At 42.5% G+C, this 24140-nt stretch overlaps 1 protein-coding gene across 5 annotated transcripts in view; it reads left to right on the plus strand.

Moving 5' to 3' along the window:
- aqr (aquarius intron-binding spliceosomal factor) overlaps positions 1 to 24140 on the plus strand; it is a 55922-nt gene that overhangs the window by 8861 nt on the left and 22921 nt on the right. For all 5 annotated transcript variants that reach the window (XM_077538118.1, XM_077538120.1, XM_077538117.1 and 2 more), the window contains exons 12-26: positions 3026 to 3142; positions 3239 to 3352; positions 4161 to 4264; positions 7419 to 7521; positions 7965 to 8085; positions 8220 to 8361; positions 9888 to 10066; positions 11108 to 11275; positions 16288 to 16457; positions 17080 to 17321; positions 17407 to 17553; positions 18035 to 18104; positions 19067 to 19177; positions 19275 to 19384; positions 23309 to 23444. In XM_077538118.1, the coding sequence (XP_077394244.1) occupies positions 3026 to 3142; positions 3239 to 3352; positions 4161 to 4264; positions 7419 to 7521; positions 7965 to 8085; positions 8220 to 8361; positions 9888 to 10066; positions 11108 to 11275; positions 16288 to 16457; positions 17080 to 17321; positions 17407 to 17553; positions 18035 to 18104; positions 19067 to 19177; positions 19275 to 19384; positions 23309 to 23444 (2034 nt within the window). The remainder of the gene's footprint in view (positions 1 to 3025; positions 3143 to 3238; positions 3353 to 4160; positions 4265 to 7418; positions 7522 to 7964; positions 8086 to 8219; positions 8362 to 9887; positions 10067 to 11107; positions 11276 to 16287; positions 16458 to 17079; positions 17322 to 17406; positions 17554 to 18034; positions 18105 to 19066; positions 19178 to 19274; positions 19385 to 23308; positions 23445 to 24140) is intronic.

The following is a 24140-nucleotide window of genomic DNA, read 5'->3' on the forward strand; positions in this document are numbered from 1 at the left end:
ATTTATATGTTTCTTATGGCTTTGTTTTATGCTAGAACATACAGAAGGCTTTGATGAAGCCTCTGACCTGAAGAGGTCTCTTAAAGCATTGGTAATTATTGCAAAAAACGGCCAGCAGGTGGCAGCAGAGTATGAGGTCAACCAGGGCCATGTTGCAGCAACCTCTTTTCCCCAGTGTTTTAAACAGATTTGTGGATAATGATGAAACTTTGCTCTATTCTAATGCTAATTGCTTCAAAACGGAAATGGATAAAAATAGTCTTTTTTTTTTTTCTTTTTTTTTCTTTTTTTTCTTTTTTTTTTTCCCTGATGAAAGAAGAGACTTTCGTCTTTCTTTTGGTTGGTTCCATGTTATATATAGTCTGTGGGCCTTGCAAAATCCGTCAATATCCAGTAAAACAAACCCATTTTAAAACCCATTTGTATTCTTCGGCTTTTGGCGCACCATGAGACTTGTTTTGGTGCTTTGTGGTGTCTGCTGTATTTTGTGTTATGAATTTGATGTTTGTTTATTTATTTATCTATTTATTGATTCATTCATTTGCTTACCTATTTCTTGTTATTAATTTATTGATGTAAATTTTATTCACTTGTATTCTTACTTACAATGTTTTGTTTTGTTCTTATTTTACTTATCTTACTCTTTACTGCATGACCGATTTCTGTTTCATGTACAGCAATGCTTGTTTTAAAGTGCTTTATAAATACTGTTGAGTTGAGTTTGACAGTGATCGTCAATAAATAGTTTGATTTCTCTAAATGCCTTTTTAAGAAAATTTACGAATCATATCTGCCAAACTCCTGCCTGTCACCTGCCACCATTCGGCGCTCATATCTCATGGCCCCACAGCATTTAATTTAATTGAGGAAAGAATTAATTGATTGAGTCTATTAAAAAAATAATGACAAGGTAAACAGTAGGAGTGAAGTTGGAGTGAGGTTCCACAGTTAACAGTTGTAAAAGTTAGCATCCATACATTTGCGTCACCTTAGCGTTGTTGGTTCTGGAGCAGATTTTTGTTCTGCAAAGTCTGCCTCTAAGCTGCTTCCACATTGATGAGTCATTTTATTGTCTTACAGTAAGTGTATTTGCATTTAATCTGGAAAGGGTTTAGCTCTGAGCCTTTATATCCTGCGAGTCCCTGGTCGGCGTATGTGCCCATTTTACTTTTATTTTAGCCATTGAAGTTGAATAATTAATAAAAAATGTATTTAAAAAAAAAAAACGGACTGGCTTATGCCTACCTGTATGAGCTGAAAATGTATATCCACTTACAGCATCCAATGGCTGGAATATACACAAAGTCAGAGAAAATGAAGTCTGGACTCTGCTTGAACTCACCACACTGCTTTGCTATAAACATCACATAGTTTATGGGTGCCATGTTTTCAAATAGGGTATGTTGGTTGGCGTTTATGCCACGGAGGAGGCGGGGCTTCCGACTTCCGTGTGTCACACACTTGCGCTGTTTCCGGTTGCTGTTTCCGGGCCGCCTCCCGGTGCTTGCGCTTCCGCCCGGCTGCGCGTTCCAGTCGATGGGTGTAAGTGTGTAGTGTCTGTCTTAGTTCTCCGAAACATTTCAGAGCTGAGACGCCCTGCGTGATTGCTCCCATCGGTGGGAGCGCCCGGTTGGGGGGCGCAGGGGCGGTGGTGCGAGTGTTGGGACACAGCCTGTGTGTCGCAACAGTGGCCGAAAACGGCGTTGGTGTGTGACTTACGGAAATCGGAAGTCCGTGGCATCTGTCCCATTCAATACAGGCTTTTATTTTTAGAGCCGCGTCAAGCTGGGTGGCACTGAAAATATGTTTAAATGTGTGGTCTAGAATGTGCACCTGCAATAAATGGGGGTTTACTCACATTCCTAAACACAAAAGTGATGTGACATTGGTTGAATGTTATGCAGGATTAATCTTTGACTTGTCAAATTTCTGTTGATAAGTGAATTCAGTTTGACAACTCGAATTTGAATGGTCAAGAGATTGCAGAAAGTGAATGAGTCTCCATTACAGCGCTTCATGACGCTAGATGTTTTTTTCTCATTTTTAAGTGCCGAGCATATAGCAGGCAGATTCCCTTGATAAACACTCAGCTTTTTAAATCGTTTATTGGGTAAACCTGCTTGAAGATAGAGCAGCAGACTGGTCACAACCAAGGATAGAGACACAATGTTCCATAGGTGTTGCTGTGTTTGCACATCTCACGTTACAACCGGGAGCGCTCTATAGATTCTATCTTGCTGACAGGCCGGCCTTGCTGTTCCTGGCATCGGCCGTTGGCCGGCCAGCCAGCCCGCCCGCCCGCTGTCTCTAGAGACGAGCGTCCTGTCCTTCAAGCCTTCTCCTTTTACAAAGCCTCCATATCCTTCTCTCCTCTGTTGAAATGAAGGCAGAGGGGGCGGGCAGAAGATCTTCTTCTTGCCATTTTATTCTTCCTGTGTAGATTAAATATTATATTGCTTGTGGATAAAAGAGAAGAGGCATTCGCTGCACCTGCAGCCTTTGAAGAGATTGTGTCAGTTCGTTTTGGAATATTCAGTATCATATTCATGGGACCTTTTTGTTTTGGTGTACACCAGTGACCCTTTTGCTCAGGCTGTCAATTTGTCAACAAGTTGATCTGATTTATTCTCACCAAAGCAACTCCGCTATCTCATTTTGACAGCTTTCACCCTCCTCCGCCCCCCTTCTCTATGTTACTATAGTGCCACCGGCAACTAAATCAAGTCCTTACGTCAAGTCCTCCCCTCTGCACTAACGCTGTGCCAGTATTCCGTCAAGAAAAGATAGGCCAGGCGAGATCACAGTCGAGATTCTGCTGAGTCTATTGTCGAGCTTGTGTGACACCTATGAGGTTTCTCTTCATAATGCAATATGTTTTAGTTTTTTTTTTTTGTTTTGTTTCAATTGAATCTCATTATATGTGTGCAGGTCTACTGATGAAATGGCAGGCGATTGACTCGCTGGACATTGCTATTTTGCTTTAAAAGCAATTATTTTTATTATTATAATTGTCTTCTATTTTTAGGCTCTGCTGCCCACCAGGCGTTGGTTCAACACGGTGCTCGATGACTCCCACCTGGTAGTCAGTTGCCACCTTTCCAGCCTCACCCATCGAGAGAAGGAGGGACACCTCTTCTGTCAGGTACAAGGCCAGCACCGTTACAACACAATCGGTGCATATTCTGCCTGAATTGCAAAAAACAGAAAGTCGACTAATGCGCTTATCACCCCTTCACAGTTACTCGACATGCTCAAGTTTTACACGGGCTTTGAGATTAACGACCAGACGGGAAACGCCCTGACGGAGAAGGAGATGACGACGCTGCACTACGACAGAATCACATCGCTGCAGGTTAACCACCACAAGTAACCGGCGGATGCTAATAATCACTGATGCTAACCAGATGATACCAATTGTTGACGCTAACCCTTTGATATTAACCAGCTGTTCGTAAACAGATGGCACTCACCGATTGATACTTACTAGATGATGTGCTGCTAATAAATGATGCTAACCAGATGTCACGAACTGGCTGATGCTAATGATGTAAATCATTGATGTCAACTAGGTGACATGTGTTACTATGTTAACTTTTGTTGCTACTCATGATGATTCTAATCATGATGCTAACTGGATAGCATTAACCGGCTGAGGCAAAAAAGATGATGCTTGTTATTGACACTAACTGGATGACACCAATTGGCTGACGCTAACACGATAACACTAACTGGATGATGCTAATCATTAAAGCGAACTAGATTATGCTGATAATTAATACTAACTAGAGTTTTGTTTCTAACCAGAGAACTCTAACTAATGAGAATGTTTAATGTTCTTTCGTTGAGTCGATACATCATTGTAATTACGACATTAAGGATACAAAGCTAAAAAGACAAATTCCACAGTCTCCACTTGGTTATAGCACTCCGTTTTCCTGGTGCCCTCAAGCTCCTCTTGAAAGATGTTACTTTCTATGTTGAGTAATTGTCTCATTCAGTTTGATGTTTAAAGCAGTGTGGGTTTTGCAGTACTACTGCTACATCTGCCACTAATCAACATGTGGACCACTACACCACACTTAACAATTACTCGCCGATTTACATACACATAAATGTCACCTTTCTTTCTTTTTTTTTTTTTTTTTTTTTTTTTTTTGCAGAGAGCAGCCTTTGCTCACTTCCCAGAGCTGCACGACTTTGCCTTGTCAAACGTAGCTGCAGTGGACACACGGGAATCCCTGACCAAACATTTTGGCTCTCTCAGGTAAATGAGAAAAATGCACGTTTTCATAAGCTGCTATTTTGACCTCGTCCGACACACGGACGTCCACGTTTCTCGGCCCCCGTGTTAAGTCGGTGATAAACGGCACCAGCATTGCCGCCTGAGCGCCGCCGCTAAATGGCAGCCAGTGCTGCACCCCAACAAGCAGCTGGTAGCAGCAAGAGAGCGAAAGGCACGCCTCATTAATTTAATCGATTTGCAGCGGCTTGAGAATAAACTCTTTGAACAGCTGTGTTTGTCACATCGTGTTAGCTTGCCAGAGAGCCAAAAAGCACACCGGCTTTATTAAAAACACTCCATTGTGCGGTCTTTGCTTCCATTTCAGGTGAAACTGAACATTATATTCAAATTTATGAGGGCCTCGGAAAGTTTAGTATGCTAAACGAGGCTCGGACTGATTTTTATTGGGCTGTTTAGCGTGCGTAATTGATCCTAGTATAGTTTAATTGCTCTGATTTGCCGGTTAGTTCAATATGATTGGCTCACTCAAAATTTTAAAGCCGGACAAATTGTTTGGTGGCGGTCGGAACGGTTTACAACTCATGTTTAACATGGGTTTTACAAGAATGGATATGCTCAGCCAATTACTGTGCAGCATATTCTGCCAGAGACATTAAGTTAGGCTCTTTTTACTATTCTAGAAAGCCAATAAAAGACATGTATTCTAAATAAACTTGTACACCTACAAATGACAAGAATGAGCACACATTCTAATGCAGTGGTGGTGTCAAAGTCCGGTCCTTGAGGGCCTGAGTCCTGCATGTTTTCGAGGTTTCCCACATTCAACAAAGCTGATTCAGCTGTTTTATTTAAGCTCATCAGCAAGCTCTACAGGAGCCCGATAATGATCCTGATCATTGAGTCAGGTGTGTTGGAGTAGAGAAACCTCGAAAACATGCAAGACTCAGGCCCTCGAGGACCGACCCTTGACATGTGTTCTAATCTACCTCACCTGTTAGCTACGGGTGCCGCATTATTGTACTCCACATTCTATATCGATGGCTGGATGGATAGATGGATAGATAGATCGAAAGATAGAAGTCTAGCTCACCTTTGGCTTGTCACAACATAAAATTATTCTTTAACATGCCCGGGTCACCATCCATCATCTTCTACTGTAGTAGATTAGAAATGCTTGGACTGCACACTGTGTCTCTTTTGAGGGTTATGATGAGCCGAGTGCTGCTGAATCGGGTTAATACTCCTGCTGAATCATTTCACGTATTCCGGCAAGATTCTTTCCCCCCCCCAGCCTCCAGCTTTTGGCGGGATCCGGAATGCCATTGTTCCCCGATCCGCAACTGTCACCCTGGGTAACTCCCACCCCCCACTACCACCCTCTGAAATAAGCCATTATCTGATTTAACGAGGCAATTTTTCCTTTCCATCCGAGCAACTCATGCTAATGCCACTTTATTCCTGCCGCGCAACACTCTCGCTAAGCTCCCAGTCACCCGTCGCTCCGAATTTATCCACTAATTCCCCAAAACACACAAACCGAGTATTATTGCTCAGCTTTGCCTATAAATAGAAGCTTCTGACACTTGCATAAAGCGCCAGCGAGTGTCATTTTAGGCCTGCAAATGAATTTAATACATGATCAAAGGCAGCACTTTGTGAAATGCAATGAAAGATTGTTACTGTATGTATTTTGTGTTAAGCTTTTAGTTTCTTCCTCTTTTTGGGCTTGCACTTTTTTGATATCTTGCTACATTGATGTTTTTAAATGTATTTCCAGTTGAATCGCAGGTCATTGCTTCCCCGTGTGAGAAGTGAACCGCTGAAAATTTGAATGCATTAATAAACGTTAATAATTAATCATCGAATAAAGTAGTACCTTGACTTCCAAGTTAAATTTTTGTGCACGAGCTTGTTACTCAGTTTTCTCAACCACCTCAAACTGAGGCAAATATAGCTGCTGTATTGTATTATTTTAATTATAATGACTGGAGTCACTGGCCCACGGCTGCAGGGGGCCCCCTAGTCAATTTGCAAATGAAATCAGTCTTGAGAGATAAATATGTGAGACTAGGGCTCAACAATTAAGAACTAACAATTTAGTAGAATGCAGTTTTCAAATCGCAATTTGGGGGTAGAGTGCTTCATTTCGGTCAGTTGGATGGCTTTATTTTCCATATACGTGTAGATTTTATTTATTTGCATAGTGTCTAGGTAAGATCAGTGCTTAGAAAGTGCAGTCGACTTGTTTACATATTATTTAATTACATGTTTTCTTCAGTATAGTGGGCAAATTGTCAACTTGACAATAGGGCCCAGTAGTGCACAGCAGTTAAAAACAAAGCAAAACAGCAGCATTACTTTTCTAAAGTCACTGTATTACCCCACATAAATAGGGTCAAAAGAACCCTGCAGCCTGTAACATAAACTTGCAGCACACCAGTTCCAGTACATGCCAGTGGCTCAGCTGTCAATCAAGAACTGGTCCAGTCATCGCCAACGTTGCCTTCAGCGAGCTGTTGTGTCTTCTTACTGAGGGGATGCCCACACGGCCTGTGCCAGGTCATCCACCGGCCAGCAAAGTGCAACGCTGGCACTATTGTCATCCAGTTGCTGTGTCACCAGTATGTACACAAATACAAGGGCCACGTTTGGCAGAGCCTGTCACGCTTGTTTCCCAAGCGCCGTCTCCCTCCCCGAGCCCCTTCTTTTTGTGGCACACACCCAGTCCGTATCACCACATGTCAACCTGATTAAGACACGCCTGATTAAGCCACACCTCAGTTTGCAGAGACTTTGATTTTCATAATCCTGTCGCATCAGTGCGGCCCGGCCCATTTTAATGCACACATGCTGACGTAGCAGTAGAAGCAAGTGTCAAAGCAAACAGAGGAGCCACTTTGTGTCGCAGTACTAACAATAGCAAGGAATTGCATATGGCCACTGGATTAAATGCATAATGCAGCATCACCACTGGAGAAGCCCTCACATGTCGGGCAAGTGGACTGCACCTGTATTTAAAGTTAGGAATCTGTGAAATGTAAAATGTAATCTGCTGTCTGATGTTGAATATATAACAATATTTAAGTCAATTATTTTTAGTCGATTGCAATGTAGTTAATTGTTATAGAATTTTTTTTTTTTTTTTTTTTTTTTTTTTTTTTGTGTGTCTCCGCAGCCCCAATATGCTCCACCGGGTGGCATCTTACTTGTGTCTGTTGCCTGAACTGCCAAATGACCAAGACACCATCCATGACAAAAAAGTTCTCCTGGAGCTACTGGCAAGTTCATGCTTGACTCATATACGCACACGCCCACACACCCACACGGTGCTATCTTTGTGGGGCCCTCTCATTGACATAATGCATTTCCTAGCAACTTCCCCTGACCCTAACCATCAAAAATGATTGCCTACCCCCATTCCTTACCCTAACCTCAACCATAACCCAATTGAAACCTAAACTGTAAAACCAAGTCTTTACCCTCAAAAAGTGGTCTAAACTTGTGGGGCCCAGCAAAATGGCCCCACAAGGACGGGTGGGCCCCACAAATCGGTGAAATCACAAAAAAATTGGCCCCACCACACACACACACACACACACACACACACACACACTTATTTTAAGGGAAGTGCCTCACAGACAACACCTTGTAAGCAAACTCAAGTCGTAATCTTCTAAAACCATAATTGCTCATGTGTTTCAACGTTTTGAAATTGTTTTAGGTGTCCCGTCATGAACGCAGAATCTCTCAGATTGAGCAACTGAACCAGATGCCCCTTTATCCGACCGAGAAGATTATCTGGGATGAGAACATCGTCCCGACGGAGTACTTTTCTGGCGAAGGTATGCAAATGAATAAACGTGAGCCCTGTAGACTTTCTTTCGTCTTTGTCGACTCACTTGTGTTATCGCTTCCTACTTTGTGTCTCATATGAAATCTTGTTTTTCTTTTTACACTCATGCCTTGTCTTTTTCAGGCTGCCTCGCGCTCCCCAAGCTCAACCTCCAGTTTTTGACACTTCACGACTACCTGCTGAGGAATTTCAACCTGTTCCGCCTTGAGTCCACTTATGAGATCAGACAGGACATAGAAGACGTGGTGTGGCGCATGAAACCCTGGTAGGCCTTCCACCATCTGACATTTACAGTGAAACAGCCGTTATTTGTCGTGGCGTAGGGACTAACCCGGGTTTTCACCGGTTGCGGTTGCGGTGCGGTTGCGGTGCGGTCCGGCGACGCAAGCAATTAGATTCCATTCATTCGAATGGTGCAGTTTACACCGCTTGCGGGTGCGTTGCGTGTCGACTGCGGAAGGCCTGCGGCGTGCCGCAAGCCTTCCGCAAGGATAGACCTATTTTCTATTTTTGCCGGACGCCGCAGCGGTAGGCCTCCGGCAAATGGCAAGCTAGCACAAAACACATCGAGCGGGACAGGAAGACCGAGGCAGTTTCAAAATAAATTTCCGGTTACCTTTCAGAATAAAACACTCGCCAGCTCCTATTTCTCAAGTTTTTCAGCAAAACGTGACGTGGGCGTCGCCGGGCCATGTGCTCATTCACGGTTTAGACACCAGCGAACATGGACGAGGAGAGGTTTATATTGGAGGTGGAAAACCACAAAATAATATATGACACGGCACATCCTTTTTATAAGGACTGTAATGTATTGTGAGTTTGATGTTCGCGATTGCTTGTTGTGCCCGTCTCGCTTGCCGTACTGAGCGGCAGCCGGACGGGGAAGACAGAAATAAAGAGTGGACCCGCACTGACCCGACTCTCGTTATTAATATACTTTACAAGGTCAACCAAAAAAAGGATGCTGCATGGAATCTCATAGCAGAAGAAGAAGAAAAGGTTAAATCAAAAGAAGTCCACCTCTCGTTGTGAAATGCCACATGATCGCGCGCGCGCGGTCCCGCGAGACACGTTGGGAAGTGGGCGGCGACGGAGCTGCCGGACCGCAGCTGTGCGGAGCCGGTGTGGATTGACAAAAAAATTGACCCGTCCGGAGCACGCAGTCAAGACGCACCGCACCGCAACCGCACCGCAACCGCATCCAGTGAAAACCCGGGGTTAGCCCTGACACAAAACGTCAAAAATGTGATTAATCTACTATGGTCTGTAACAAGCAAATAATAATCAATAATGCGTCGACATCATGTATCTAGCAGGTACATAATTATGAACTCATGTAACATAAATGACTATATTCAACACTTTAATTTTCAGCATCAAACCACCTTAATTTGAATACACGGGGTTTGACTATATTATTGTTGCAGCCATTTGTAACTGAGCAAGAGCACACTTAAATCCATTTTAAATTTTACGAATGAAGATCCCTCTCATTGTGCGACGACACGGCACATTGATTATATTTAATTCAAAGACTGTGACAGTCGCTATGGCACATTTGGAAACCCATTGCTTAACATAATAAGTGTTCCCATTATGTCAAGCGGTGTCGCAACTTTTTACTTGTTGTTCCAGAGAAAAGTAAACAACTCAGCGGCGGCGCTGTCTGTCGCTGCCCCAAATCCAACTCATTTCAAGCTTGACAGCGGCCCGCGGCACTTGTCACACCTCTTACTATCTCCCTCCTTTCCATCTGTCCTCGCGCGCGCACACACACACACACACTCGCAGGCAGTCCGAGTACGGCGGCGTGGTGTTCGGCGGCTGGGCCAGGATGGCCCAGACCATCACCGCCTTCACCATCGTGGAGGTGGCCAAGCCCAACATTGGCGAGAGTTGGCCTGCGCGCGTCCGGGCCGACGTGACCATCCACCTCAACGTGCAGGATCACATCAAGAATGAGTGGGAAGGTAACGAACGGTTTCAGTTGAAATTGAGCTGAATTGCTTACAATCTAACCACGTGAGCACCACACATTATATTTATCCTCTTATCTTAACTTATTCACTCCCAGCCATTTTCATAGAAGCAATCTCCTTCATTCCCGGCTGTTTTACTGGATTTTGACTCATGTTGCAAGGCCCACCGAATATTGTGTTCTGTTTCTAAAAAAAACATGGAACCTACCAAAAGAAAGATTAAGGTATCTTCTTTCATCAGGAAAAAAAAAGTATATTTCTATCTGTTTCCGTTTTGCATCAGTTTCATCATTATTTACAAATCTATTTAGAATTATGAGTAATTGAGCTTTTTTTCCTTCAACATGGTTCTGGTTGATCTCCTTTACTCTGCTGCCACCTGCTGGCCGGTTGTGTAATGATTACCATTTCTTCAACCGTTCTTTGCAGTTGAGTGGCTGCATCAAAGCCTTTTGTATGTTCTAGCATTAAAAAAAAACACATATAAATACGTCTTTGGTACACTTTAAAATAGAACGTATTCATACTTTTTTTTTTTTTTGGGGAGCAAATGATTTAATGAGAAATGTGACTATGTTAGAGCAGTGTTAGTAGTAGTGGTGTTTCTATTGTTTAAAAAAAAAAAATCAGTCAGTTTTACTTCATGGTGAAGCTTGTGGTGTTCATTTTGACAAAATAGGGTTCCTACAAATTTGCAGGAAGTGATGGCCTAAGTGCAGACATCAAACTTCCACATACTTTTTTTAATGCTATTGCAGATACTTAATATTCCTACTCTTTGCATCGAGACCTTTTTAAATGAGATTCTTTAATAATCTATTTCCTCAAATTTAAACGCAGACTAAAGTATCACTTCCTATCCTGCCCCGCTTCTATAATTAGGACTTCATGTTTTAAAAATCAGGCGCACGCTGACAGGGCAGTTTCTCCCTCGTTGCCTGACGCCTACCCCCACCAAGCCACTGATCTGTCCCCGTCCAGCTTTCTGTCTTACCTGACTCTCACTCTCGAACTCTCTCCCCCCCAACACAGGGCTGCGTAAGCACGACGTTTGCTTTCTGATCACGGTGCGTCCCAACATGCCCTACGGCACGCGCTTCGACCGGCGCCAAGCCTTCGTGGAGCAGACGGGCCTCGTATATGTGCGGGGCTGTGAGGTGCAGGGCATGCTGGATGACCGGGGGCGTGTCATCGAGGAAGGTACGGCTCATAATCGCGCGCACACACACACACACACACTAATACCAAGAATGTCCCATAATATCCGTCCTTCCCATCAAAGCAATCATCCCCAGCATCTGATCCTTGGGAGAGGGTCACAAGTGGCGTTGTCATGGTGACGGCCACTTTAAGACCTGACCTGTTCGCATTAACATCACATTAACCTAAGGTTGACGGAGACAACGCCCATGAGCTACGGGCCCTACTCCCGCGCACTCGCTCCACCTTATTCGATTCATTTAATTTAGCCACATAGGTTGGGTGTGGATAGGCAAACCTTGAAGAATGTGCTAGTCCTGCAGAGCCATGCCAACATTCACTCGTGTGAATCAATGTCTGTTCATTTTTGTCATTGGAGACTTTTTGAATACTTTAAAAAGCAATCCATCAAATTCAAATTATAAGAACTAGAAGCAACATTATTGTTTTTTGTTTTTTTGTTTCTGTTTTTTTGCAAGAAAACTGGGGTGGGCATGTTTACCGCTGCGTTACGTCATCTTTTCTTTTAATAACACTTAAGCGTTTGGGAACTGAGCAATAATTGTTGACGCTTTGAAGGCTGAATTCTTTTCCGTTCTTGCTTGATGTACAACTTGAGTTATTTAACAGTCTGGTCTCTCCATTGTTGTATTTTGCGCTTCATAATGCGTTACACATTTTCAGTGGGAGACAAGTTTGAACTGCTGGCAGAGATGTTTTTGAAAAAGACACTGCTTGGATGGCTTCCTATGATGCTACTATACACGGATGGACCTTTAAGCATTAATGGTCCCTTCACAGATGTGAAAGTTACCCATGCAATTGGCACTAATACATCCATATATATCACAGAGTAATAACATATTTTTTTGCCATTACAATTTGAAATGTGAACTCGTCAGACCACACTTTGCTTTGCTATTTTACGTCACTCAGTCCATGCCGCTGGCATATATGGCTATTGATACATGGCTTTGATATATAACTGAGTGGTATATGGCTTTTTTTTTTTTTTCCTTTGCTTGTATTTGTAAGATTTAGACAGGAGCTGTGTAAAATGACAATGATTTTTTTTTTAAGTGTTCTTGAGCACACATGGCAATATACTTTCATGTGGTGGTGCTTGAGAGATCGATGTCACGGTCATTCAGTGGTGGTTTTCATCCTTGACTTTGTACTGCATTCAATTGACTATTTGTTGAAAAAAGATTGGCAAACCATTGCATTGTTTTTATTTACATTGCACAACGCACCAACTTCAGTGGAATTGGGGTTCATATTTTCACTTGTGAATTTATTCATTGATCCGGTCGTCTCACTGGATGTGCCGCACTGCCGCAGTCTCATGAGATTTGCTTTGGTCTCACTGGATACGGAGGCTTATTTACTCCAAATTTTGCTCGCGTTGTGAATTGCACAACCTGAGGGGTGACTTTAGTAGTGGCCAATCAAAAAGCCAGAGGAGTGTCTGATTAAACTCACTCTGGGACACATTCGAGCTGAGCCAAGTTCTTCTTCCGAGTTGGGCCGCAACTAAAGGGGGAACAACGCTCGCGGGCGTGCTGTCATCTCCGCTGACTTCACGCGAACGGCTGTCTGCTTCCCCTCCGCTTTGAGATACCAGCCGCTGGAACGGTGACAGGGCGTCAGTCACTCTTGGAGTCATGACAACCCAGCAAACAACACGGCGCGGCGGTTACAGCTTCATCTCCTGAGGCAGCGTGACAGACAGGACAGGAGGTTCATATGGAGGCGAACAAGAAGAAAAACACAACACAGCAGGCGCTAGCTAGCTAGGGTTAGTTTTTACCTCATTCTCTATTTACGATATTCTACGTAGCAAATAAATGCCATGCACCAATTAGTCCTCCGCTTAAGAAAAATTAACACTTCCCTTAATTAGATGATCCACTTTTCACTTCAGAAAATAAACTTAACTGTTCATGGATGGAGGACATTTGCACTCTGTTGCTAACCAAAACACCAGCACTAAAGCAGTTTTTTTAGATTAATGAAAGTGTAGAGCCATCGTAAATGTCTTAAAGGTTGTGATGTCTAAAAAGATAATGAAGAGTCCAGTTACCGACATAATTTTGTGCAGGTCCATGCAGTATTTCCTCAAATAATGGTCATCCCTTCGTCCCATTTGCTTTATATATTTAACTGCACCAGAGGAAATATTTAACTCTGTTACTTTTTTTGTGTATTTTCCCTGGAAAGTAAAATATGCAACAGTAACACGATGATATGATATTTATCGCGTTCCCCTCCAGCGAATGCTGTTCCTCACTCGCACCAAACATTGCCGGCAGCCATTGGTGTTTATTTTGCACTTCCCGTTTGTCAGAGCATGTATCCCTGGTATGCCCTCGCCCTTCTCTCCTGTCTTTGCATTAAATATGCAGTGGGCAGAGCTTTTTTTCTGAGTAGTCGTCCGGCTAGAGGAACACGTCCAACCTCTCAGATCCTCCCACTACCAGCCCCCCGGAGGTGATTGATAGCCTGGCTAACTGGGCGGTGAGCATGTCACGTAGACCAAAGCGTGCTTGGAGATAAATTGTGTCTGGTGTTTACTTTTGTATCAGTTAAACCGGTATTTTGCTCAAATACATGATATTTGTGAAAAATATGCATTACTGGCCAGGTTGCACTTGATACTTTATACACTCACTAGATACTTGATTAGGTACACCTACACAATCTAATGCAAGAGCTGTTCAAATGTATGACTTTACAAAGAAAGGTATGCTTATTATTAATCAAAATGTATCTCATTGGGAAACCTTTGATTATTAAATACGGTTTGCCTACATCTTCAAATAGGGTGCAGTTTAGATTGTATGTCTTTAACAAAAAACACCCAAAAACTACATTAAACACAAATGACAGCGCTATAAAAAAGATTACTTGACTTGACTTGACTTGATTCAGAGAAACTGCCCGTGGAAATTTTTTTTACATTTCGATAGATCATAAAAGACATGACCAAAGTTGCTCTAAAATTGTCACTTCAAACCAATTTTGCAGACATCATTATCGATATGCCTCCCAAATTTGAGCTTGCTAAGTGTCTTCATTTTCCAAATGTCTAGTGGTCCTTTTGAAGGGCACCTGGAAATGGCCAAAGAGACTCGAAATGGCTGCTTCACGTTGAAAACCGAAATGGCAGTATGTCTCTATACGGCATTGGTTCTTGAGACTGTTTTTTAGTTCTAAACTTATACTGATCATAGACATGTCTACCAAGTGTAACTGGTTCAGGCACTGAACTTTTAAAATCTAGGTCAATAGGTTATCCTTAACTTGTTAATCATATTCCTTACCAATATTATATTGCTAACATACTGCAATGCATCAGGCACTACATGACTTGTTATTCTAGACACCCATAATAATAAATTGTTAGGTCAATACCCGGCTGATTGCGCTAATCAAAGCTGAGCATTAATGTCTTTGAGAATGTCCTCTTTTTACATTGTTTCAAATTTTATGAGATTGTGTCATACCCGCCAAGCATGTAAAGTAGTCCGCAGTTGTGTAGTCCGCAGTTGTGTTGATTTAATGCTCCAGAGATAGTTTAAATACAATCAGCGAGGGCTCTCGCTCACATCCTGGCCCAGCTGCCCAAAGTGTTATCCTCCACGGCAAGGGTGTCACTTACACTCCTAAGCTATCGCCACGCTTGATTTTTTTTTTTTATTTATTTTTTTTAGCCAGGAGGATTTGACAATCCAGCACAGCCACACACATAAACACACACAGACACTGACATGCAAACACACAACGTGAGGTCAACCGGATCGAGTGTCACTCTCCTCTAGCCCCCCGCCTGCCCCAATGCGCCACACATGAATCTCCGCAGACATCCGTCAGTGAGCTGCCCTCTGTATACCTCACAGCCTCTCTGCGTGGCCGCCTGTCAGGCCCCGCATCCACATTCCTCATCCTAAAAAAGGCAAAGCACTGCAGGAAGATCAGGCCAGGGAGAGCTGTTTTTATAAGAGCTTCTGCAGCCATCTTAGACATGAGAGGAATATGTGCCTTTTTCACTGCATGATAACTATTCATAAAAAAAAAAAGAAAAAAAAGACCAAATTGAATATTTATCTACCTTAGCACTGCAGTAGTATTTGCTAGCTAGTAACTTTAAACTCAATAGTATTTAACTATACATACATAATGATTGTTGTTACTTTGCCTTAGCTATGGATGCTGCAGAATTGTGCTCTACAGTCTGTAATTTGCTGCAGTGGTCTGTTTTCTGTGTGTCTTGTTCTGTTGGATCTGACTGCAGCTTTCGATATGGTAGACCACAGCATTCAGTTTGGCTAGTTTGCAGCACCTGGTAGAGCTCTACAGTGGTTTTGATCCTACTAATTGGCAGGACTTTTTGTGTTAGCTTACGTTCCGCTGAGTGCCAATCTGCCCCTCTGTCACCTGGTGTTCCACAGAGCTCAATTTTGGGCCCCCTGCTGTTTTCATAGTATTTGCTGCCCCTCTTTTAAAAAAATAAAAATAAATAAAAATAAAAAAAATAAGCATGCTATTTCCTTTCATGATAATGCAGATGACCAGATGACATGACAGTCAGATGATGACTCAGATCTAAGTCTCACTCTGCAAGGACACATTCTCTTTGCAAGCTCATTCCCTTTGTCCTGTCTGGAGGAAATCAAAGCCTGGATGGCACTGAACTTGATCAATTTCAATGAAAAGAAGAAGTTATGGTGATGGGTCCCAGTGCAAGCTATCAGTCTCGATTTTGGGTTTTAAATTAAACAGTGATTTTAAATTTGCCTGACAAATTGGTGCTGTTATTAAATCCATCGTTTTTCTTTCTTTCTTTTTTTTTTACCTTAGGCTGGTAGCTAAAGTAAAGTCTCTCCTTTCACAACAGCACTTAGCTTTACTATGTCTGAAAATGACTGACTGGACAACACTGCCCGCCCTCTTTTTCCACTGCTACAATTTTTGTTGCTTTATATCTTCATTGTCACATTGCTCCTATACAGGTCCTGAACCGAAGCCCAAGCTACGTGGCGACTCGAGGACATTCCGCGTCTGGCTGGACCCCAACCAATATCAGCAGGACATGACTAGCAGCATTCAGGCCGGCACTGAGGACCCGTACGAGACGTTCAACATCATCATGAGGCGCAAGCCGAAGGAGAATAACTTTAAGGTTTGCAGCGCATCTGCTATCCCTGTGCCTTTCCTTCTTTATGGCACTTATTATATTCACTTGGGTGTTGGAGCTGTAAGGTTGGGGCCAGGGCACGTCTAAGATTACGACCCATCCAAGGCCTTTCTCAGTGGAAGCTTAGTGTAGGAACTTCAAAGATAAAGGCTTATTAAGGTTAAGAGGAGGCAAAGTCCCAATGTTTTTATGTAGGTCAAGTTAAGTTAAACCCCACAGAACTTGTGCGTCAAACTCCACCTCATGTTTTTGTTTGAAAGCTACTCAGCTGGGGCTTTGTCAAATCTGCCATTTTCCAACGCGGTGCGCATAAATCTGCCTTTTCCTACCCACACCAAAAAGAACGACAGATGTTTTTCGGAAGGCATTAGGAGCTGATGGGTATTCACGGAACATTCTTCTGCATAGTTGATGTTTATCACAGATAAAAGCAAACATGTTTCCTTCCCACTGATTGACGCACCAGGCACCAGTGAAGCTCATTAAAACCAGGTTGACAGACGTACAAGTTTCACGCCGTCCCATCAAAGCCTCCTGTGAGATGTTGTTCTGAAAACACTAAACCCCATCAACTACCTGTCTTTCTACCGGATGCCTGTCACATTAGGCCGTTCTGGAGACCATCAGAAACCTGATGAACACCGAGTGTGTCGTCCCGGACTGGCTCCATGACATCATCCTCGGCTACGGTGACCCGGGCAGCGCCCACTACTCCAAGATGCCCAATCAGATCTCCACGTTGGACTTCAACGACACGTTTCTGTCCTTGGATCACCTGCGTTCCTGCTTCCCTGGTTCAGCCGTTACTGTCACCGAGGAGAACCCTGAACTGCAGGTCCCGCCTTTCAGGTGAATGCCAAATGTTTGGTTTTTATTTAAAAAGAAAAACAAAAGAAAACTGGTATCTTATCCATTCTTTTGTCTCTGTTACAAGAATAAAGTTTCCAGTCTCAAGCCAAACTGACAAAGGGAAGAAAAGGAAACCAAATGATGAAGTCATGGTGGAAGAGGACAAACCCTTGATTGTTGAACCCTATGTCACCCCCAACCGTGGGCCCTACCCTTATAACCAGCCCAAGAGGTGAGCAAGCCACTCTTAAAACCACTCTTCTATTGCCCTGCATCCACTCGGCTCTACTAATCCCATTTGAGCAATTTAAATTTTAGATGCAAAAACCGTCAGTCAGAACGAGATGCTGAAGTAACAAAATGGAGACTATCCATATGCTGTATTAGTATCTTTGTATGCTAATGTTAGCGTGTATGCTTATTCTAGTTGTTTCTAACAATGTATCCTCAAAGTTTTCAGTGATGCAAAGATTAATTAATCAGCCTGCATTCATTGCTATGCTAACGTTAGCATGTTTGTTTGTTTTTGCCATTTCTAAATGTGGATTCTCAGAAGTCGTTTTATTTCATCATCTAGCTGTCTTTTACATTCCACGTTCATATTCTTCTTGCTCCATCGTGGCCTCAATGTTTCTGAATTGCTCTGTCCAATTTCAACCTAAAATCAGTTTATCCTGACTGACTAATTACCTGCCTTAATAACTTCATTCCAGGAACACAATTCACTTCACGCCTACTCAGATCGAAGCCATCCGAGCCGGCATGCAGCCGGGGCTCACCATGGTGAGTTGCTAGATGTTGACTTGTTTAAATGCCAGTTGCAATGTCGAATGTGCGGAGTGTGTCGTGGGAGGGGGAACTTTTTTTTTTTTTTTTTTTTTTTCAACCCCAGCCTTTGAAGTGGACATTCGCTCGGATTTGCACATCTATAATAGTAAATGTGCCACTCAACTCGCCTTGACCACACCATTCCATCCCACAATTGCAACTTCACACGTACCATTTTAGCAATCAATAAAAGTCTTGTGACAAAAGGTTGTGGTTAACTTAAGGATACAAGTCGTGAAACACCCAAACACCTCTTCCTTCGTGAGAATTGTAGCGGTCAGTAGAAGTACCAGTAAACACATAACAGCCGCCTCCCTGTCCACCTGCCTTCTCTTTCATGTCGGCTGATTATACGCTGATTTATTCAGGAATGCTAAATTGCACTCATTATTTTCCAGCGGAAATGACTCACCTGAGACGCTTAGACGAGGAGATTTTTTTGTTACAGCCGCCCCCCTGCTGAAACAAGGCTTATTTTATGCTGATGGGAGGCCTCAAGGATACTGTGGCTTGCTTTACTTGGAACAGATTCTGTGGAACCTCTCAGGTCAAACACAATCTGTTGTCGGATTCTTTGTTCCAATTTGAAAACGTAAAAATAAAAAATGGACTTCATTCACTTCCGGGTGAAATTGTTGCCTTCGTTGTTTCTGCGATTTGTACTTAAATCTAACTCTATGAGGCCTTTACAGTTACGTATAATTTCAAACCTATTTTACTAGATTTATCTTAAAAAAAGATTGGCTCACAGATTTATTTTATTTGGAACAAATTCATTGCATTCAATTCCTGTAATTCAGTAATAGAAAATGTTTTTTTTTCTGTATTTTTTGTTATATTTTCATGTTGTTTTTTTTCTTTTTGTATTTTTTTTAGCAATGATTTTATTAAATTCTTTTCTCGTTCTTTGTCTCCAGGTTGTCGGACCGCCGGGTACGGGCAAGACGGACGTCGCCGTCCAGATCATATCCAACATCTACCACAACTTTCCCGATCAGAGGACACTCATAGTCACACACTCCAACCAGGTTAGCCCACTGTCGTGCCCATGACCTGTCAAGTAAAAGGTTGGCTTCTTGATGGGCTGCGTTTCATATCCTTCACTGCCGCCTTCTCGTCCACCAGGCTCTGAACCAGCTGTTTGAAAAGATCATGGCCCTGGACATTGACGAGCGCCACCTCCTGCGTCTGGGTCACGGAGAAGAGGAGCTGGAGACCGAGAAGGACTTCAGCAGGTGAGGATGGACGAGACACGCCACAGATACCAGTGGGAGATGCCGTTTATGCAAACAAACGTCTTTGAGCTATCTTATAACTCAATCAAAGCTAACACACACGCACACGTATCCACTTGCCCAGCTGCCCACATGCATAACAATTCTCTGCCAAAACAGGGACAGAGCCACATGATACTCATACTGTATGTGTATCTTCATTAGACATCCTCAGTCTCTCAGGCTTCTCCCACAGTTCACCCAGCGATTAGCTCTTTCGTCACTATTCTGGACTGCCAAGTACTTTGTGTGGTAATAGTACAGGGGTCGGCAAATTACAGCCAAGGCCAAATAGGGCCTGCTCTGTTTTTAAATCCAGCCCACTGAGCATTTACATTATTTTTTTTGTATTTTTCTAGCCATCATTGTTCCCTGAAATTGTTTTACATCCAACAATCTGTAAAATATGAATGGGAGTAAGTGCATCAGTCCTTTCTCACCGCATGGTGCACTGGGAGAAGTCTAATAATGCCATAATGCCGACATTAAAACCTCTGGTCTACATTAAGGCCCCCTTTGATTAATTATTCACCAAGTGTTTTACGGCACCGGCACAATGAGTAAGTGTACTTGATGGTTTAATCACACAAATATAAAGGAATGACAGAGTACATGTCAGAATTTAAAAGGATTAGAAAATTACAGCAGTTCTTCAGCCTGTCGTCTTGGAGTAACAGGGTAACCCTGAAAGGTTTTAGTGCAGGGGTTCTGAATTAATCAGTGAAATAAGTCCACTTCGGGACATTTCATTCAAGGTAAGGAATGTCATAATGTGGTGCATGCATTATAATTCATTCACTTTTGTCATAATCAGGAGTCAAATAGAATACAAAAAAAATTGAGTGCAAGTTGTTGCTTTAAAAGACCAAGTAAGTCTTGTGTAAGCTGTAAAATATCCAAACTTTTCATTGACATAATAACCGCGCCCACTCTTGAGTGTTCCTGCCCCTGACTTGCAAGCTAGGCTGGGTGGAGATCGGGATCTGTCATTGTCAAGAAACAGTCACACTACACAGGAGCATTATCACTTATTAAAAAACTAAGTGGAGCTGCATTGTTTAATACACAGATTAGCATTAGCCTTGACTTAGCTTGACTGTTCGAAAAACCAACAACTAAGGAAGCCCCCCCCCAATAGCTTTGGCCCTAATTTAAATGTACCGGACCTAAATAGAGTGAAAATCACACTATACAGTAATTCTTGATCCTTGGTTATGTTGATGAAAGCATGTGGTAGTCTGACATCATAACATGCCTCTTAAAATATGAGTCACTACTACCTTTCACGTTTTTCCAAGCAGCTTTTGAATATAAATTAGGCCAGTACCATTGAGTATTAATTAACATGCTGTTACTATTTAAAGTTCCCTTACAAGTGACCTTGTTAATTACCGCCTTATCCATCTGTAGTGCTGAGCAAATTGCACCCTATATTGGGAGAAAGGTGGAGGGGCGGGGGCAGGAGGGGGGTTATGCATGTGACGCCACTGCCATGCCTGTTCTGTGCATGCGCGCTATTCAGAAGGAACATAGCACGCGCTTATGAATAGCGACTGGGCAAATCTATCTGTAAATTATGCAGGACAAAAGAGGGAGTGCTGGGGGGTGGTCATGAAAAGAAAAGCACTCTCGCTAGTAGTGTTTCATTCGATCCTCGCCTTCCCGTGGACGCCTCGTAAAAAAGATGCAAGCGCCTCTGCTCCTTCCACCCGGTGACACCGAGCGGCAGAGAGTTTTAATTAACACTGCATTAGCTATGTTAAAAAAAAAATAAAAATAAATAAAAATGGAAGCCAGTACGAGTGGTGAATGCCTAGCAAATGGGATGTGAATGTCGTGATACATTTCCTTCCGTTCTAATTAGATTGTTAGAGTACATCGCTGCCCGACAATCCAAATTTAATCGAGTTCAGCAATTCTCAGTGTGCTACGTGGGCTCCCTCTAGTGGTTCGTAAAAGAATCACTGCAGGACACTTGAGTTGTATTTAATATTTGAGTTGAACGAATTTCTTCAGCTTGCGAACGTCACGTGACCAAACCTGGAAAACAGGTGAGCCATGACAGTCATGAGGAACCGTCATGCCATTTTCAGTCGACAGCAAATTGCAAAATGGCTGCCCCCCGGCGATGGATTAAAAACAGGTGGATTTTGCTGCTGAATTCATATCCCGGGCGTACCGAATCATTTGTTCAAGATGTCCGCCAAAATAGAACGTCAAGAATTAAAAGTGTCACATTTTTGCTTCGGTTCAATGGACATTGTTTTGTTCCTTCCTGGTGTGCATGTTTTGGCCACTGGGAGCAGTATACTACAGGAGGAAAAAAAAAAAAAAAAAACCTCATCCAAATGATGGAAAGTTGGGCCACTCGCATCACCACGATTGCCTTGGTTTGGTCGAGTGTTTCCAGCCGAAGGTTAAAGTAGTAACTTGCATTGGCCGCTATGTGAGAGCAGCTGCATCACAGGTGAGTCCTCCTGGGCATCAAGGTCACTTGGCTTTTTTTTTTTTTTTTTAATTAGTCAGGAAAAAAAAGAGGTGGAGCTGGGCCATTGTCTTTTTGGTCGTGTGCTGACTGAGGATCTTTGCACACTGTCTAAAAATAGTGTAACCACTATAAACCCTCCCACTTCCTGTCTGTGTACTTAATGACGCTCTCTGATTGCGTTGCGTGAACACTAATCAGCCGCATGAAGCCGAGCACGCACGCAAGACCTCAAGGACGCGCTTGACTTGCTTGTTCTCCACTAAGGACAGAAGCTCGACACCTGTCGATGCTTGAATGTAACAGCAATTGCAGAAAAAAAGAAAGTGGCGTTCATTTTGTTTTGTATATTATGTCTTGTAAGGAAAATATAATACAAGAATATAGTAACAGTGTTATGACATGAAGTCATTATTAGGACAAAGTTTGATTTTGATGAGAATATTTAAAAAGATTTAAGTCAGAATACTAGAAAAAAAGGTTTACATTTTATAATAAATAGACCATAATACAGTAAACCACTGCTATTTTGGGGAATTAGGGACGGAGCTCTGCCACCAATAGCAAATGTGCAAATAATTGTTTTGGTTGCAATTGCCTGTAGTTGCATCAAGATGGCAACAAAGCGCTTCTGTTTTCCCATTAGACAAGTTCGTGACCTGACTAAATGAAGGTCCTCCCCTCAGTTCAACATAGTTATTAGGGGTGTGAATTGCCTTGTACCTGACGATTCGATCCGTATCACGATTCATAGGTCACGATTCGATTCGATACCGATTAATCCCGATATGAATTTACAAGTCGATTGTTGCGATTTTTTTTGCTCAAATTTAGAAAATACCATTCAGTAAACCTATACATGTACACTGTAAGATTTGTATGAAAATGTATTATTTATTGATCTGAAACTTCAGTTTTATAATTGTGAGACACTGTAATTAACGAATAGGTTGTAACCTTTTTTCATGTTAGAACAGCATTGAAATAAAATATTAAGGTTTAATGTTCCATTAATACATTCAACATTCTTCCATGCTTAAGGTCTGAAAGTTAGACGTTTTTTTGAATATTTTTCCATCAAAAATGGATGTTAAAAAAATCGATTCAGCTGCCTATTGAATCGATTCGAGAATTGCATGCTGTAGTATCGCGATATATTGCCGAATCGATTTTTTTTTAACACCCCTAATATTAGTTATAGTTATTATTACAAGAATCAAGGCAGCATTTCCCAAAAACAATGTTTGATATTTTTGCAAGAAAACGTTTTCAAATTAAGTTACATTAACCAAAAAGTAATAATATTGCAATACATAATTGTGAAAATAAATGTGTAATATGAGAAAATATTGAAATTTATTGTGCTAGTTGATTAACCTCACCTGTCTATGGGTCTGCAGGTACGGCCGGGTGAACTACGTCCTGGCCCGACGACTGGAGCTACTCACGGAGGTGGGGAGGTTTCAGGAGAGCTTGGGCGTCCCCGGTGACGTTTCCTACACCTGCGAGACGGCAGGACATTTCTACCTCTACCAGGTAAGCTGCTCTTTTGTTTCTATGGCGTGGGAACACATGCGACTACTTCTTCTTTCCTGGTTCCATATGTAGTTTTTGGATTGGGGTCTTGTGCTGTCTTGTTTTCCACACGGTACAACTGTTATGGACAGTTTGGGAACACAGCGCAGTTTTGTGCATTATGTCACTGTTTTGGCACATTTTCTCTACTTGATGATGGCGGTCCTCAATTTGTCCCATTGTATGTATATATATTTGTTGGTTGTCTTCTCCTGACTGATGCATCTGAACAGCTATCACAGTTATCTCGGTTGTTATTTTAAAGGTATTAAATGATACCACAAAAAGCTGGCGTTTGAACAGGGTGTGTAAACCTTTTAAATATTACTATTTATTTGATACCTTATTACCACTGGCTTGTTGCTGTGTTATGCTCGAGACCAAATAACCTCGGCAGAGCCAGGGAGAGCCACGGTGTCAACCTTCAGTGTTTATTCACGACACCTAATTATCACCGGACTCTTGATGCCTTCACTGCGCACCTTTTTTTTCCAAATGCATTCTCTGCATGAGAAAAGCTCTGAAATAGACACCCCCAGACATTACTTTTTAATGCCCTCTACATTATTCTCGTTACACTTTGCTCATTTTCAGCAGCTTATTTCAGAGCCCTTGGCTGGCATTACAGATTTGATCAACTGTTTCAGTGTAGCACAT

This window comes from Festucalex cinctus, chromosome 12 (genome assembly GCF_051991245.1).
Source record: "Festucalex cinctus isolate MCC-2025b chromosome 12, RoL_Fcin_1.0, whole genome shotgun sequence".
Lineage (NCBI taxonomy): Eukaryota > Metazoa > Chordata > Actinopteri > Syngnathiformes > Syngnathidae > Festucalex > Festucalex cinctus.